Raw genomic sequence first — 19318 nt, forward strand, 5'->3', positions numbered from 1 at the left:
GTGTGTGGTGTGACTTGAAGAGAGAGAATGGGAGAGAAATGGTCTGTGATATGGATATGGGGCGTGCGTGTTCACATTTCTTGTGTGTGTGTGTCTGTGTGTGTGTGTGTGTGCACGTATACATGTGAGTGTGTTCTGTATGTCCTTCGCTCTGTGAGTATCCTCATGTCTTTTTGCCTGTGTGTTGGCATGAGCGTTCTTCATCACTGAGTCTTGTGTTCTCTCCACTCTCTCTGTCACTTCACACACACACACACACACACACACACACACACACACACACACACACACGCACACACACACACACACACACCTACCTCCAGCTCGGGATTACGATTTACACCCCCATGTGGTGCCTTGAGATGTCTCTTTCTATTCATTACGAACTGTCAAGAATAAAATAAACAAATACCTGCTGCAAATAAATAAATGAGTAATTGAAATGCGTAGTGTAAGAGCAGGAGAGCTGACCGTGCACATTTGCGTCTCAGGAGAACCTGTGGTTGGACAGTGTGTCTCTGCTGATCAAAGACTCCTTCGAGGGTGAGATGCTGATGATTGACAACCTCTCGGGGTCCGTCTTCCACCACTACTCCTCCCCTCCCGTCTGCAAAGACTGCAAGACTCACCCACAAGAGGTACAGTCGCTCCTCAGCCCACCCCTCCACAGGGTGTCTGGACGCGTGTGCGAGCACGCGGACAGAAAGACTCGGCCTCCTAGCTGGGCAGGGAAATAACCAGGGGGCCCTGAACTGGAGGAAACGCACTCGTATGCAGAAAGGAGTTAGGAGTGGAGTTCGGCGGTTGGATTTGTGTTGTCGAAATCCAGCGTGTTAAAAACGACGCTTCTGCGCTAACTCCCATCGCCATCGACTGTACTAAAACCGCATTAACGTTGCATCAGCCACCCTCTTTATATCTGCATACCTCATTAAATACTCAATGGCATGCTGTACACGCATGAATATCTCATTTTCATCTTGTAAGCCAAATGAGTATTTGCTTGTGTTGGTTTTTATAGTACATGACTTCATTTTTTAATGCATTGGCTCATCCGCCCAGCCAGTCCAGCTCCCGTGTGCATACTTAAGTCACAGGTCATCAAAACGTCCATCACTGTGAATGACTGAAACATGCTCGGGCAAGGAAGCAGTAATTTTGGCGAGAGCCTCCTCACCTGTCATTCCCCATTTGGGTCTGTCCACAGCAAGCGTCGGCCCATCAATCCGTCCCTCTCTCATCTGCACCTCATTTCTGATTAATGTACTCCTCCTTCTCCTCTTCTTCCATGCTCTCCCCTCTCTTTCTCTCTCTCTTTCCCTCTCTCTCTCACTCCCTCGTTCACTCTCCAACTCTCTCTTTATCTCTCTGTGTGTCTTTGGCTCACTGTCCTGCAGCTTACTCATGCGCTCGCTCTTATTTCTATGACAGGTGGTGACAGTGTGTGCGACTGTGTGTGAATCTCTCCCTGAGAGCGGCCTCATTCTTCACCGCGCAGACACACTCCTCTCTGCCTCTGTGGGTGCTATGCTGGGATGGCTCACCAAGAGCAAACCTTTCCAGTCCTGAAAAATATTTACTGTACTTACACAAGAGTGCTCACATTGTTTATTTAATGTGGAAGTAATATAATTGAGTAATTTACATTTTGGACTGTTGATATTTAAATGTACATGTTTGCTCACTCTGTATTATATATTTGTATTTATTTTTCTGCTCAACCAGTTTACTTAGTTTTCTTCTCACATGTTCAATCCAGCACTATTATGAAAAACGAAAGTTTCAATGTGTTTTATATAAAATATCTTTTTTGAACTGTTTGTGATTTTGTGCCTCTTCCAGGGACTTATGCTATGTCTCTCACCCAGAAAACACAGTGACATCCCCATCTCTATCCCCTCTACAGGAGATCCGAATGGCCGAGTTGGAGCAGGCTTCCTTGAGGTCCGAGCAGCTCTCGGACAAGTCCTCATCGCCGGCGCTGCCCGACAACCTCAGCCTGGACGAGCAGAGCGTCTTTCAGCTGCTGGTCCAGGACAGCAAGGTGAGCTTCCTCTGAAATGGAGGTGTGTGATGGCAGTGGGGAGGGCGGGTGGATTGAGCTGCCTTTACTGCAGCAAAAGCGCATAAAATCTGACCACAGCCCTTAATCTGTGCGGTTGTAATGAGCGCTAATCAGTCAGAGTGGCCATGAACTCATGCTAATTACCCCGCAGGAATCAAATAAATAAATCCTCAGATCTCAATCTCATGAGCCTCGTGAGCCATCCAGGGGAAAGAGGAGTAATGCTTCTCCCATATTGTCCATGTTTGCTTTAGTTACATGCACTGAGTTCCTATAAAAAGTGGATAGAAATGTATGGGGTGGGTGGGCAGCATGGTTTGAAGCAGGAGCCTCTACAGTGTTAGCAGTCAGTGGTAAAGGTTTACATCAGCTGGAAATGGAGGTGGAGACCTAAATATGTTTTTCCTTCTCTCTCTCTCCCTCTCAGGATGAGGAGGACATCCACAGCTCCGAGGAGACAGAGGCCCATCAGGAGGGTTGGGACACGGCCTCAGACCCACGACACTCCCACGGCCACTGCTCTCTGATGGAGGTGGGGGAGGCGCGGCCGGAGGACAAGGCCCAGAATCAGCTGCAGCAGTCCAGCCTCTCCCTGCCGGAGCACAGCCCTGGTGAGCTGGCTTTGAGAAAGCCTCGTCTGCAGAGAGATGGGGACCAGCATAATCAGCCTTTCCCTTCAGCACCACTCAGCCTGCTAATTATGTGCTTTTCAACTAAGTGCATTTTTTGAAAGTGCAGTAAAAAGCAGTCATTCTTACATCTCAGCACTTTTTAACAAAATAGAGGCAGTAGGTGCACAAAACAAATATACAATATGATTTTTATATATATATATATATATATATATATATATATATATATATATATATATATATATATATATATTTATATTTATAGAGAGAGAGAGTTTAAAAGAAAGACGGTGTCTATACAGTGATTTTGCAGTCACCATTGGGTATTTCAAATGCATGCCATGCCTTTTTATCATGTGTAGGGACCATGTACAAACATGTTTGAAGCCCAGTAGTAGCAGAGTTTGCCTAAAGCTAATGTTCTTCTGTCTCAATTAAAATACAGTATCCACACAGCAACAGAACATCGAGTCAACAAGGCAAACAAGGCAGAGAACATCAAACAACAACATATCAAATACATTTCAAATACATAATGACGATGCAAATCAAATACATATGACACACTATGCGTATGACCAACTTCATTTTTTTTTTTTAAAGATCACTAACTGAATACCAAGCAAACGACTAACACAGAAACAGGCAAGATGTATAAAATGATTGCAAAATGACTAGCTTTCAGCAGAAGTTTCGGTTTGACCTGAAAGCTTCTCGTAGACCTACAGCTCTTAATGCCATCTGGTGGGGCATTCCACCGAGCAGTGGCTTTCACAGAGAAAGCTGAGTGCCCAAAAGCAGCGCTACAAAAGGGAGCGGTACAACCTTGTATACAAGTCATTCAATTAATAAACACACCATGAACACTAATTAACACACGCCATCCCTATCCAGCTCATTGGCTCCTCTGTGGACACACTGCAGGTGGGGCCAAGAGCAGCAGTAGCAGCACCAGAGAGGGCGGGCGTGTCTGTGAGGGGAGAGGTGCTGGGTGCGGAGGCTCATCGCCCAGTCCCTTCCAGCTCCCAGCCGAGTTCTTCCACCCGGCTTCGGCAGCCATCCCAGCACCGCCCAGGGCCCGGTATGGACACCGGTCCAAGCGGCTGAGGATGACCTCTCCCGCGTCCTGGGCCTCGCTGCGATCTCCAGGAGCCAACAGCAGGATGCTCTGCACCCAGGTAGAGGAAGACCTGCAGCACAGTTCAGCTCAGTTCATAATCAATGCTCAAAGGCTTTTAATGTATTATATACTAATCTATTCATTCAAACATGCTAATGTGCAGCACCCCGATGAAGCACATAAAGTTAATTGGAGAAATGATTTTAATCAGTTTTGAAAACTAACGTTAAGGGTTATTTTAATACATGTTTGTGCATGCCCATAGCCAGCCTGTCAGAGGCGATTCAAAATAAGTCAGAAAGTCAAAACAGGACCCATCGTCAAAATGTCGGTGTCCACCGCTCTAGTTCATTCAAAAGAAACCAGAAAATGGACTCAAAGTGCTAAATACCGGAATTATCCTTTAAGTGTACATTGAGTATAATGTACCCAATTACTGCAATATATTGAGTATAGCAATATAATAACACAATTATTTTTCAATATTAACTAAATTACTGCAGTGTCATTTGTTTTAGAAGACATTGTGAACAGATCCAGCCGTATTGGCTCATCTGCTTTTGTCCTTGTCCTTTTTGCCCGTGTTTCCGCAGTACCCCTCTCACAGTGACTCTTCTCTGGCCACGGGGAGCTCCGAGGGCAGTCTCCAGACCACCATGGAGGAAGGCCTGAGCTTCAGCGTGTCGCCGCCTCAGGATCTAGATCTTCCCCTGCCCTCACACTCCCCCTCCTCGCGCGACTGCGGAGACGCCGGCAGCCCGCACCGCAGAGACACCCTGACGCCCCACACCACCGCCACCTCCGTCACGTTCAGCCTCCAGGCCACCAGGGGTCATCAGAGGAGCCAGAGCAGCTGCGGGGGCAGCACCAGCCCCGGTTGCCACCGGGAGGATTCAATGGACCCCTCCGACGAGGACCTGGGCATCGTGATTGGCGGTTGCAGCAACAGCGAACAGTTGTCTGAGACACTGAGCAGCCTCTCGCTCACTTCCCTTCTCTGCTCCAGCTCACTGCTGCCCCCAGTGGTGAAGAAGAGCAACAGCACGGGGAGCCTGGACCAGGGCAATCTCTCCGGCAGGGGGAAGGACGCTCGGCCCCAGGTTTACACAAGCAACCCCTGGTCAGACCAGAGGATAGGCAGGGTGGAGGTGGAGGGCGAACAGTCAGACATGACAGAACTGGAGGGGAAGAGTACAAGCCAAATAACAGTAGTGGCCTCCAACAAAAACAGATGAAACCTCCCATTTTGGCTCCTTCTCAAGGTCCGCCACTAGCCCTGTTTGTCTGTTTGGCAGGGTGTGGTATGACACAGGATGTTCCATATTAAAAAAACAACAACAACAACAAAATTTCTCTTGCTCTCCCTCTCTCTCTATCTCTCTGTCTTCTCATTTGTTAACCCATACCTCTTTTGTACTTTCCTGGATAGCAGCTCCAGCTCAGTCAAGGGGGTTACAGGTGATGCTGTGTAGCAGTTGAGACCGGAGAGGCTCTGGGCCTGCCCTGATCAGGGGACTGGAGGGGAAAAGGGTCCCGCTTGAGTACCCAGAGAATGGAGGACAAAAGACCAGCCTTTCTCAAAGCAGAGAGAGAGAACGCCTGGAGCCACAACTTTGCAAAGGGTGGATGCCAGAGAGATCACTGCGATCACGGTTTCAATCTCTTACATAGACTGCACGTGGCAAGCGTGAAATCATTGGAGGAGATTTGATATGTATGCAAAGGGGGCTACTCTTTATGAACAGACAGGCTTTTGGTGAAGGACTGGAGTGTTTTGTTTTGTCAGAGGGATGCTTCTGTTTTCACATTCAGAAGTGAGGGCCGTTGTTTGGATTGTGATCGCATTTTGGGATGTGCAGTAATGATGAATGTGAGCAGACAGTTAAGGTAGCAATTATGCCACACTATAGGTGGTTTTCGATTTAGATTTAAATGTCCAAATAGCTTAAATTGTCTTTATTCTAGAAGCAAGAGGATGTTGTCCGGCTTGGGCTTTCTCATCAGCAGGACCCTGACAGGAAGTGGTTGACTCCCAGGGAAGAATTGCAAAGAATCACCACCAAGGAAGAACTGCTTTGGAAGTAAAAGAGGGGCAGTGTGTCTGAGAGGCATCGAGCATGCTCATCTCCCAGGAGGATTAGGAGACAACTCTAGCGATGCATCCATTGGAAAATGACTTGACGGCATGATGGTAGCTCTCTTTTCAAAAGAGCAAGTTGCGTTTTTTGTCTCCCTGTTTTCAAACAGAAAATCAACATGAACGAAATGTTAAGAAGCCAGTAAGATGACAGAGTGATTTTTATTTGGATATTTTTTATAGAGATCTAAAGGCAAAGGAAAGAAAGGTCTAGTGTTGTCGTCACCACATTCTTACCCCTTTCCCTGTTTGGTTCCTCCATTTGACTTGAACTTATTTTCTGCAAGTGGCTTCCAGTTTTATAAATTTTGGGGGGATTTTGGGAACTTTTTATACAGTGGGGGGAGACGAACAACCAAGCAAAAAAAAAAAATGAAGAAAGTAAAATGCGCTGAAGATAATTGTCCCTTCGCACATGTTGGACTGCCGTTTCTCCCAGCATTTATAGTCAATGCAGAAGAGAATTCCTGGAGGATAGTTTTTTCAGCACAAGTGGGCATTTGTATTCCATTGACACCATTCAAAGAGCTTGAAACCTTTCTTGCTGTTATATGCTGAAACTAAGATTTAGAAAATGCTGGTGATTTTGAAAGCTTTAATTTGAGTGTCATATGCCATAGCAAGGTTTATTAGATTTGCAACAAAACAAATTATCACTACTTCATTGTTTTAGCATGATTATTGGATTGCAAAAGATGTGTCTTTTACTTGTCCTCCTACATTATGCACTCATTCCTCTTTGAAAAAGATCAGTATCTATCTTAGATTGATCTCAGTCACAGTATTCATGTACAAACTGAGCATCTTTTAAACCTATAGGTATGACACTCAAAACACTCAAGTTGACTTTTTTTTTTATCTTAGACTAGTGTAGCATTATAGTATACCTGGTGTGCTCCTTTATAAGATTCAGGTGATCAAAAGACTTAGGGTTGACCTATTGATGAACTTTGTCGTCAGTCAGTAGTGATCGTCTTTATAATGTGGGGATAACATTGAGTGGTTAATGTGTATCAACCGTCTTGTGTTATAGATCCAAGAAATATTTCAAAAGGTTAATCCTATAAGCACCATTATCAAGGGTATTGCTTGTCATGGTATCAGTGGCGTGATGGATTGCATAGGGTTTTGGCAGATCAAAAAGTTCAAAAAGACACAACAATGAAGGGCTTTATCACATTCCAAGATTCTTGGAGTTCAAAAGACAAACTCTATTGTCAGTATAAAAGACGTTATCAGTAAGTCTGATTTCAAAGCAATAAAGGATACGATTTGAGTGTGCCCTGGATGACAAGTATGATGTCACAGTTCACTTGATATAAATAGACTAGCATTGGTAAGAGAATATCCGATTTCTACAAGAGTAAAAACTTGTGGTGTAGGTCTCCTATCTTTGTCCAATAAGGGACAGCTTAGCTCTAGCTTCTATCTTTCTCCAAATGATGGACCAACCCAAACCTCTCTTAAAAACAAACCTTTCTAAATGCCAACCATTTTAAGGCTGAGCTACCTTTTTCCTTCATAGATGAACTATTGAGGTCACTTAGAACTCAGGGCCATGGTAAAAACCACTAACAAGCCCCGCGACTGGTGGCAGTACGCTACACTGGTTGTAACTCGGTCTTCAGGGCTCAGATGGATCAATCCCATTCAGTAGATATTAGCTTATGAGTGGAAACATATTACCCCCCAAACCCCATTGCATTTGACAGTTATGAAGCCCCTAAGGCAGAAATTCACGGACCATTATCTTAATTTGCAAGCGCCTGAACGTTTTAGAGCTGCATGTGTCCTAGAGTATGACAATGTCTGATATAAGCAATCATAGAGTGACTAATATCACGACTGATACACTATCACCTTTATGATGTCTTTATGTCGGCTTGATGACACTGGACTTAGGGGCAAAGTGCTTAATGAACTTGTGCTCTAATTGTGCTGGATATGTGTACATAACTTTGTATATTGAACTGCATGTGTGCTATGCTACCAATGACAATGATACCTACATGCATTTTAGAGCGTATGAAGGGTAGATAGAAATTTCTAGCAGTTTTTCTTTTTCTTTTTTTTTAAATAGCAACAACAAAAAAATCTCAATGTGAGACTGAAAGTCAAGGTTGATTGTTTTTCCCTGTTCCTGATTAATCTACATTTCACATATGATGAGGAAGACTTCCCTCCCCAAATCTTTGTCTCAGCTTAGAGGGAGCCATAGTCAGCCAAGCAGCTGTGGTGAGTCATCAGCAAGTTCAGCATCTCAAGCAAGGGTCAGACAGGTTAGCCTAACTGCATCCAATTAGAGGAGGCTCTGAAAGGCTTCCTGGAAAGAGACACATGATGATAATGACCCAATAATCTGGCTTCAGAAAAGAAAAAGGAGACATATGAAGAAGACACAGAAGCACAGAGGAGGGGAGAGATGTTGAAAGTCATCTGTCAGGTCAGTGTAGCTCAGGCTTAACATGGAGGCAGGAGTGTCTGGCTGGAATCTGGTTGTTTGTTTGTCCTTCTCCCACAAAGCCACTTCTTCCCTCTGGGTGTCCATCCCAAAGATGAACTCACTTGATGAACAGGGTGTCCTAACAATGTCTTGGGTGAATACAAACCTGTATGAGTGGGTGTGGGGAGACAAGGGGCTCTATTTTGATGATCAGAAATGCGGCGCAAAGCCCAACGCAAAGCTTATTCTTACCTTACTGTACACCCAGTCAATGGAGGATTGTGCGCCATGCGCTTCACTTTTATTAAGCCTTGGGGTGTGGCAGAAGGTCTGGTCTGGCACATGATTCAGTCATTCGAACATTAAAAATTGAAAACGTAGCCTGAAAAAAGCAAAGTTGCTTTTTTCAGGCTACGCTTTCAATTTTGAACCCCTTGTCAATCAATAGTGAAAGTAAATAACGGTGAAAAACCGGTTTGCCTCTGAGACCACGGTGATGACAGTTTCACTTTGCCTTTGAGTTCAAATAATAGGCAAGTGCAGAATGCATGTAGTCACAAACAGGTTTCAGTAAAGCAAGGTTTAGTGGAATCTCTGTGTTCTATACCCACTGGCCACTGACTGGCAAAATACAGATGCGCTGTTTGAAGTTGCGCTGCTTGTTGTTAAAGGGAATGACAGATTTCACTCTCATTGGTTGAAAGGATGTTATGGCCAAAACACCCATGACTGATTAAGAAACAGAAGAACAACTTTTTTTAACAATGCGCCTGACGTTTGATAACGCCACTGAGCATGCGTTTTAGATCGTCAAAATAGGGCCCAAGGAGTCTTTACTGTAGCACACCAAGATCACAAGCAGCAGAATAATTGTTACAGACCTTTTCTGGTCAGTGTAGAATGCACTTGGAGGGGTGTGTGGCACAGCATAAACTCACCGTCGGAAGCCAATATTCACTCAAATTTGACGATCCACATGCCGATTTTCAGGTGTATTGGCCTTTTCCCCCTCCCCTGTAACGACTTGTCAAGATAACACTCCAATTAAATGTTATGAACAATTGTTATTCAGCGTGTCAGCGGGACTTGCGTCATCCCATCATTTCCTGACTACTGGCTCTCCAATTCTTCCTCCGCCCACTCGTGCGATGCGAGGAAAAGTCTTCACCGAGGTGAGGGCGCCTTTATCTTCACCTCTTCCTTAGGAGCCTGCACCTGGACTGGTGATTGCTGTCTAATGGGGTTCACCACAGAGGTCATCACCGATATGAGCTTCAACCCCGTTTGATTTCCCAGGAGAGAGCTTTGACATCCAGGCAGACTAGCAGACAGTTAATTACCTGTGTTCGGGCCACAACATTGTAGTTCACCGGTATTCCGAGCATTCAAATAAAACAGATTGGTTTGGAACATTTGTTTGATGATTAGACACATTGTCGGGCAGATGGAACGATGACCCTGGATAGCTGGGGAGGTCAATTCATTTATTGTCACGTTTCATCTGTGGGTCTGAGAGTTCAGCACAAAGCCTAATTTTTAATTATGTGAGCGAGAGCGACACATATTTTCATTATTATTGGGGTATAAAAACGACGCAGTCTTTTACCTCCAACGTTTACAATCCTAACCTGTCCTGTCTGCTTCACCCAACTCCACTCCCCCCTACTGCTCACCCTTTCACTTCCTTTTGGCAGTCGCTAAATCAAACCTGTGGGCCAAGGCCACACCATTCACATAAAAGTAGTTGCTGCATAGACAGTGACTGTGCACCACCTTGCAAGCACACATAGACACACACAGGAAAGCATCCCATCCCAGCATGGAGGTAAAAAACACCTCTGTCATCCAGCAAAGGCTGGGCGATTTCATCTCCTGTCATACATATAAAAAGAGAGGAGGGGGATACGTGGAAAAGTACAAAAAGCTCCTCAAGCAACGGGTAATAAATAAAAAAGGGGAGTATAATCAGACCACGGCTGTCAGGTTGAGGCAGTGGAAAGAGCAGAGGTATCAGGGCTGTGTGCCACTGGCCACCTGCACCTTTGAACATTGATGAATGTGTGTGTGTGTGTGTGAGAGAGAGAGAGATAAAGATGTGGATGGACTGGATATTTCACAGTCCTCTGCATTAGTGCAGTTCAGAGCTCTTTGATGTCCACACTTCCGGCACCTGTTTTTGAATAGACTAATTGGACAGAGGTGTCCCTTTCTGAAGCTCTGCAGATTGTGTGTGTATGTATGTGTGTGTGGTGTAGTGTACAGATGTGCATGTATGTATATGTTGTGTGTGCAATGAATATATCGTCCAAGTAGATTTTTGAAGAATCAGTAATACAGAATAGAGAGCAGTTATTTAATCTCATGATGGACCAGTTCTGCCATAGCTCATAGGGACTTCTCAATTTCTGTACCCTTCAACCACAACAACAGTCTGTGATAAAAACAGGGACCATTGGCCACAGAAGACAATACTCTAGACAAAGGAAAATATTCTGTGTTGTTGTCAGTGCATGGAGATAACTTTTTGAGAGCGGCATAGAAACTGTTTCTGTGAAAATCTGGATTCCATTCTACAGACAAAGCGAGTCATAACAGATTAATCTAGCATGTTGAGAAAGCTGAAAGCTCTCGCATTGTGCCAGACAGACTGGAATGAAAAGACTAAACCAAACCTAATGACATTTCAAAGATTCACCGCATACTGTATTATGCCACAACATCCAAACAGCAACTGTAGCCTTGCTTTGTTGACAGTGCACACCACCAGACACCAGCCTGTGCGTTCTGATGGCTGAGTTTTACGATATTGTTGCCAAGGCCTTGGTTTCCTCTGCAGGCATTGTCGTCACGGCTCATCTGCCTTAACTCCGACCCCGCAGTTGGCACACATCCGGCCTTAGCAGCTGCACCTTTGATATTAAGGGTGCAGCCCCGTGTGCTACAGAATTACTGCAGAGAGGCCTGCAAAGTCACAACAGGGCAATTTAAACGGCTGCTAAATTAGAGCGTTCACATGTGATCAGGATGAACTGAGCATTGGGTGGGGGAGAGGGTTCGGCGGTGTTTTAAGTGATTATAAGTGTGAGAGAGCAAGAAAGAGGCCTGCTAAAACCTGCTAAGTTCTTTCAAGGACACAAGCATATATTTGTAATTAGAAACAATCCGCAAGGCAGTGCAATTTGGAGGTAGGTTATAGTATAGCCTACGCAGCCACCTTGATGAGTGGGGCATTACGCATCATCCCTGTCTGCATTAGTGATGTCTGATCTGGACCCCGAAGTGTCATTCTGTCACGTTCTGTTTGGAGACCATAATGGGTGTTTATTGGAATCCTTATCTTCCGGAATGCAGCTGCCATCTCTTGTTTATGTGCGTTCTTTTGAATGTCAGCCTTAGCGACTCCAGAGCCCTGTTGTTGAAGTATTAAAGCACTGAAACCGATCATAAAGCATTTTGTTTCAGCACTGCCGAGAGAGTATTCTGTGTTTATCAAAAGCGCTGGCCTATTTTTTTTTTTTTTTTTATAAATAAAAAAATAGAGGAAAAACACTGGCACTAGCCTGAACCTTGAGGGATTGAGACGAAGTGCGGTACTTCAAAGCCATTCATTTTTAACACACTCGCAATCGTTGGAATATATTTTAGTTCAAAACGGGGCTACCAAAATATGCATGAGGTCTTTTTTTCATATGTTAGCCTCTAATCTTGATGTTCATCAGCAGGGCCATATCTACTGTCTGATATCTGTCAGCAGACTAGTTATCCTATAAAAGAGGTTTCAGAAACCCAAGGCACACTTCTTTTACGTCATCTACATGGACCCAACCAGTGGCAGTTGCCCCATCCTATAAAACCTCTAGGCCCTCATGTTCCCATGAATGGTATGGCTCCTACAGATCTTACTCTTGGACAGTGCTTTTGCATGTTGTTGTTGTTTTTGTGTACAAGTTTTTTTATATATGTATCTTAAGTGCCATGCCAACATCATTTTCCATTTTCTTAGCAACTGCATGAGAGGTCCCTCAGAACACCATTATGCACAAGTGCATGCTGACTGTTGCATTATATATACCACACATTATATTTACAGCACATGGCAGGCACAGCCACATCAGTGTGTTTCTTTTGTTCTCGACATGAGAGAGAAAAAACAATCAGCTTCAGCAGTAATTTGCCATGAAATGAAGAGCAGTTTATTGTTCTCCAGACTGTCAAAGCAGGGCTGGAAAAAAGAGCAGCAAATTGGCTAGTTATTCTAGAGAGAAATGATCTTCAGAAGAAATTAACTGTGTGTGCATCGGCTTATTGGTGATAAATAATGCACAAGGAACACTGATGGAAGCTTGTGGTGGCTGGGCAAGGGCGGTCCGTGTGTTGATTCTTTAATCTTGGTGATCCTCGAGGGTGATGGAGGGACACAGAATCAAGAGAATGGATGAAGAGTCACTGAGGACATATTAAAGTCCCTCTTTTCCTCCTCTCCCCATGTTTCTTACCCTCTCTCTTTCTCTGTCTCTCTCTCGTTCAGCCGCTGTCCGATTGTCAACGGTCACTGATTATATTAACTCGGCGAGCATCCCATCTGTATTTCAATTCTAATGTGAAGTGCTAATATTGAAAAGGGATTACTCAGAGCCCAGCACCAGTGCTGCTTTGTTACCCTTGACAGGGGGTCATGGGAGAGGTGGGGGGAAAATAAAGCATTACCGCCCCTGTGTATGACATTCAACGACACAATTTGCACAGACGTTTACAAGATAAAAATCTGGCCGTGGTCGCAAAGCACGTTTTCTCGACTTCAACACAAGGATGAGGATAACCATCATGCGTTCTCCTGCCTCTTCTCCAGAATTACCACCCTCCACACCCCCAAGCGTTCTCCATTTACTTTCATGTGTTGTTGATGCCAGCAGACTATGTTTCTAGAACATTTTGTCCCAGTGTCATTTCACTACATGCAGAGGACAGATTGCAGGTTGACATCAGGCGAAAGGCTCCCAGTCCCAAATCATGGCTTTGGCATGGCGATGAACGGATGTAAGGAGCCCTGGCTGTGTAGTTTTTACTGTGCTCTCCCTGGGGCGGCCTGTCCATGCAAGCTTTGTGATGTTTTCTGCGGCTGACACCGAGGGCTTCTCAAAACCTGGGATCGATTATCACACAGCCTGATTGTGACTGTGGATTGTGTGACTGCTTGTCTTCAGCAAATCCTAGCCAGTTTTGCAAGCCTACCATTACTGGTGATTGCCATCTGTGTTGCTGCTCTCACTTGGATTATCCTGTCTTTGTTCCTGTGTTGAGGAAGTGATTGGCGATTTGGGGGAAGGGCAACAATAAATATGCACACATGGTAAAACACATACATACACACACACACACACACATACATACCAAGATACCAGGATTCACACATAAAAGCACATACGGGGTTTGGAAAAAAGTGCTTTGGTCAGTACAACATATGCTGTGGAGCCCCAGGTTACAGGAAGCCTTCTCGGAGCCAATACCTTTAGCACAGGATGTCTCTGATAGGGCTGAGTTTACTCTCCCGCCTGCCTGCTCTCTCTCACACGTGCCTGCAGGGGCAACAAGGCAAGGCAAGGAGAGAGCAGGCACAGACTCATGCATGCCTTCCTCATAAATATGAAAATGCCTCTCGCAGGTCAGGGAGAGGATGGAGCTCTGCGCTGCCGAGGCTCGTCCCAGTGTTGTGACAGACACGCTCTCTCGCTTGACGTGCCAAAACACACACACGCGCACGTGCGCGCGCACATATGCATACACATAAATGAATACACAGCCACAAGTAGAATGCACACACATTTAATATACAACCACAAGTGCATGTCCACACAATTCCACTAGCCCTTCACACTGTTACACACGCACACAAATATAGGCCCCCACACTCATACTGAAGTGGTTGTGCATTTGTCTCACCTCAGGAAGCCTTTGAGCTGCGTTCCCCTGCCCTAAGAGCAATCCCATCAACTGCCCTCATGAAATCGAGCATCTTAGCCAGCAGGCATTTTCTTTGGAAACCTGACTAACTCAGGCTGTTAAGCACATCGGCAGCCCCTCTGTCTGGAGTAGACCCCGCATGAACCTCAGACACGCTGCTTTGGTCATTCTACACTTGTGCACTTGTGCTAACCTTTCCTTTACTATTAGCCAGGAAACACCATGGTAGAATGCTAATAAGTAAATGGGCCCTATTTTATTTGATATTTGGAATATGGTTGTGTGTCGGGGGGGTATACAAACCATCTATAGCAAAGTACTGGATGGCTGTGAGCATCTTTTCTGAAAGCTACACCCCACAAGCCCCCACTGTGCATGAATGAAAGGATAACTGAATTAGCATTAGCAGGCTAAATCCCTCTGATGTTTGCCTGCTTTGATGTTTGTAAGGATGGGCAGGAGGGACGGAATGGGTGTGGAAGAAGGACATACTGGTGATGGGGAGAAGAAAAGAGGAAGAAAGGGTGTGATATGAAAAAGACAAAGTATTTTCAGATAAAGGAGACTGTATGACAGCTGAGGGGCATTTTGAAGCGTATTAGGCGATTGACTAAATGGATGATGTGAATATTGATTTAGTGTCAGTTTCAATTTACCTACCTGAGGTTTATATGCATCTGACCAATTAAAAAGAAAAAAAAACGTAGACTATCATTTTGAAACAAAAAAAGCTAAATCTAGTAAGAACAATAAAACTTAAACAAAGAATGTTGACTAAAGGACACATTAGGTTGTGGGCTATGACATGAAAATGGGGGCTGTATAGTTCTGTCAATCATCTCCTCTGTTTAAATGCTAGTAGTGTAATGTAGAATCAGGGGTTAAATTATAAGAGCATACCCTTTTATGGTGATTAAGTGATTCCATAACATATGTAGGCCTACACAAAAAGCTCAAGGATACAGTGAAGGAGAAATTAATGCTATTGCCTCTTCATTCCAAGCTCTTTGACCATACAACACCTTTAAATACACCTGCCTCTGTGTATAGATGAGTCAATAAAATTGTTAGGAGATATTTTTGGTGTAGGCTAACCGAGATATAAATGAATGTCCAAAACTAAGACAAGAAAAGAAGCAAACAAAAAAGAACAAATGTCTCTGCTGTTGAACTCTTTTGATCTCGTAATGATGTTCATGACCAGACTTTTTTAAAACTACCATTACTTATACTGATCCAACATTTGCAATCTACTTTATGGAGAGAGCACACTTATGCTGTGATATGTCTTGATCTCACATTGTCTAGTGTCCTTAATAGTGCTATTAAGGAAAACTGTCATATCCCACTTCTCTGAGGGTGGAATCTTAAGAAAAGTCACACAGAGCACCATATTACAAAAGTCTTTGCTGCCTTGGCTGTAGACTGTGGATCCTTACTAACAGTAAAAGAAGAAACCTTCCGGAAATAGAGCCCTGTTCCTTTTGCAAACAATCTGCCATTCATTACTTCATCAAACCTCACTTTCTCTCCTGCAGTACAGCCCTGATCTTTTCTCAGATTAAGTTTGGAAATCATGAAAAATGTGAACGTTTGTTTATATTCAAATGTCTATGAATATATATATAAATATATACATAACACTTTATTTTTCTTTCTTTGTACTATATTGTCAAAATGGATTGCTTTATTTTATTGATTCTGTTCATAAAAAAAACCAAACAGAAATTGTGCAATAATGAACAATGGAGATTTAAAAAAAAATGGAACATAAACATGTAATCTAGTGTACATATGGTGCCTGTTGGCAATAAAGGGATAGACGATCATTTCAAGCCGAGACTGGTGTTTCCACTTCTCCCACTCCCTACACCTTTGTATAGTCACTGGCAAAGGCCCTGGCAAAGATCTCACTGTAAAATGTATTGTATGAAATAAACTTGAAGATATTGAGTCTATTTATGAAAAAAATGTCTTTGTTTTGCTTTTTTAATCGCACATTTTGCATAATTATTCACAGAAAACACATATTTGCAAGTGTAATCTTTAGCCCTATCCTACGGCCTGACCTGGTTGTTCTGATTTTCGTGTTCTGTTGTCTTTCTTGCTCTCTCCCTCATCCCTGACAAAGATAGCAGTGAGAAGTTAATTTCCCATGTCCATAACAATTATGAGCACTCCTTTGTGTATACGACCTTGTTTGGGGGCTCCTAGGGGAATTGCGATCAGCTCTTCTCATTTGGTTCAATTGCTTTTTGTTTTTTTCAAGAGGCACAAGCATTTGGCTCAGGCTGGCAGCAGATGTTGGCTTGTCTGTGAAAAAAGTCAGATCGGCACCTCAGGCCATGCTGAGCTAGCGGTATGATGCCCTGATAATGCAGAAGGATTACACTGCCTCTGAATGGGCATCATATGCATCCGTCGGCACCCCAGAGGAAAGCGTGAGAGAGGAGTGCCAGGGACGGAGCTCTGGATTCGCACTTGAGCTGCTGCAAACTGTAAAAAATATGGGACAGTCTCATAAAAATTTGGCAGCATCTTACACCTCCAATAATGTTATTGCCTTTTACTAATTAAACAGCACAGTGCATATAATGTAATACAGAGCTATATATCTGACATCCCATAAAAGCATACTTGGGGTAATGTTTTGTCACCTAGCTGGATATCAAACACTATTTTATACCACTGTCAATGCTCAAAATATAATTACACTTCTGTGGTAGTGTGGTGAGGGTACAGACAAACTGAATATTGAACATTTTGAAAGTGTACAGTGAGGTTATAACAAGACCTCTATCTGAAGGAAGCAAAAATCCCTGGGTTCTTCTTCTGGTATCGCCAAATTGGTGTGCACGTTCAATCTTGCAGCGCTGCGCAGATCTGGCTAAATCTTACAATACAAACATGCCTTACGTTCAGCCAGATCTGTGCAGAGCAGATTTGACGCTACAGTACATTTGATCTGGTTAAAGCGTAACTTTTGCCAAAATGCATCCTAGGGTGTTTTTGTGAATGTACCCGAGTCAAACTTTCATTTAAAAGCATAATTACATCCGAAGCGCCACTTTTAAGCTTGTCCATGTTTTCAGGTCAAATGGCCTTTTGAATGGGAATTAGGGCACTACTATTTTTATAATGTTCTCAATGCTTGAGTTCATGTGTAGAGACACTGATGATACTTCGATCAAAGTTTCATGTTGTGTCAAGCCTTCTTAGTGTTTTAAAAATAGCGATTTTGACACGATCATGTATCAAAATAGTAGTGCCCCTACGATTCCCATTCAAGGGGCCATTTAAAATGACGGACAAGTGCCTCGGACATAATTATGTTTTTAAACGAAAGTCTGACTCGGGTACATTCACAAAAACACCCTAAGATGCATTTTGGGGAAAGATCCGCTTTAACTACCGTAAATAGACCCTAGGTTGTTTTTTACTCCAGAGTTAATAATCATGTCTGATTGATGCTATAGCAACAGAACTGCCAAACCGTATTATTTTACATTTCAAATATGTTACTGATATTTGACTTTTTAAAGATGTCACATCACTTTTAAAGGAACCATATGTAAGATTGTGGCCAAAACTGGTACTGCAATCACTTTCAAAATACTGAAGAGCAGTGTATCCCCTCCCCCTCCCCCCTGACTCGAGGTTGCCAACCCTGATGGCGAAACACTACTGACTTCGTGATTAGTAGATAGGTGGAGGGTGGCGCATCAGGCCAAAACACAACATGACATGACAAAACACAACATCAACATCAGTTGAGGGCTGCAACTTCACTTTTTAAATGACAATATCCTGGCCGGACTACTGTTGTCAGTGATATAAGTATTTGAAATGAACATGATTTCTTAATGTCTAGTGACATATCAGGGCCATTTTATGATTAATTGAAATATTTTTCTTACATACGGTTCCTTTAAGCATTATGTTTACACAGCTGATTTGGAACACACTAGCATAAATGGTAAAAAATTAAATGTCCATTTCTTTAGTGTTCTACACCCAAAGGATTATGGTGTCTGATTGATTCACAGGAAATCATCACCCAAGATACTTCACTAAAATGGCCTAGAGATATGTGAAAAAGAGTTAAAATATTATAATAACAGCAATGAAAAGTGTTCTTTGCAAATCACAAAATAATGGTGTCTCGGAGATTGGATAATTTTCCGTCGCTCACAGTCAATTGTCTGTGGTCAATTATCATCCATAATGCACCTTATTATTCCAAACCTAATACAATTCTGTCTTGATGCTGCCCTGTTCCCTCTGCTGTGGAATGTCATCTGACTGGGTGGGGTGTCAGAGAGAGAGAGAGAGACTGAGAATGAATGAAAGAGGGAGGCATATAGAAAGAGTGTGATGCTGTGTGTGCTGAACAGGATGCGTCTATCCCTGGGAGACTTGCCATTCTCATGGTCACCATTTACACTGCATTAATGAGGAGGCACCGCATGCATTTTCCCCTTTGATCAGGAAGAGAGACAGAAAGAGACAGGGAGCAGGGACAGTACTTCAACTTGATGTTCTGGCAGGGAGGGACAGGTTGAGTGTCCTTTAGGCAAACTTGATTCACTCAATGCAAGGTCAAACAGAGAGTGTAGCCCTTCAAAATAGATACTCTTCTCTGAATAGTTCAGAATGTGCGTCAGCACTAAAAAAGGAAATAGAGACCCCCCCCCATTACAAACTGTGCATTCTAATGCCAATCCAACACAGAGTAGATGGATTACACTGACCTCGTATTCCATGGACCTACCTCAACATAATCAATAATTAAATACATCTTAACTTAAAACCAACTCAAAGTTTTGCTCATAAAGGACAGTTGATCCATGACTAATTATGTGTTACACAGACAAGACTATATAAAACACATTATTAATCTGAGAGACAGACCACCACTAATCTGTATTAGCCTTTAAAACAACATGCAACAATTTACCAC

The 19318-nt window shown here is 43.5% G+C and overlaps 1 protein-coding gene across 3 annotated transcripts in view; it reads left to right on the forward strand.

The window, feature by feature from the left end:
* Positions 1–15735, forward strand: part of LOC125295565 (voltage-dependent T-type calcium channel subunit alpha-1I-like) — a 171731-nt gene extending 155996 nt beyond the window's left edge. For 2 of the 3 annotated variants that reach the window (XM_048244882.1, XM_048244884.1), the window contains 5 exons: positions 492–638; positions 1907–2044; positions 2493–2676; positions 3622–3875; positions 4411–15735. In XM_048244882.1, coding sequence (XP_048100839.1) covers positions 492–638; positions 1907–2044; positions 2493–2676; positions 3622–3875; positions 4411–5052 — 1365 coding nt within the window. In that variant the 3' untranslated portion in view covers positions 5053–15735. The remainder of the gene's footprint in view (positions 1–491; positions 639–1906; positions 2045–2492; positions 2677–3621; positions 3876–4410) is intronic. The other variant, XM_048244883.1, reaches the window with a different exon arrangement.
* The last annotated feature ends 3583 nt before the right edge of the window (positions 15736–19318 follow it).

This window comes from Alosa alosa, chromosome 6 (genome assembly GCF_017589495.1).
Source record: "Alosa alosa isolate M-15738 ecotype Scorff River chromosome 6, AALO_Geno_1.1, whole genome shotgun sequence".
In the NCBI taxonomy this organism is placed as follows: Eukaryota; Metazoa; Chordata; class Actinopteri; order Clupeiformes; family Clupeidae; genus Alosa; species Alosa alosa.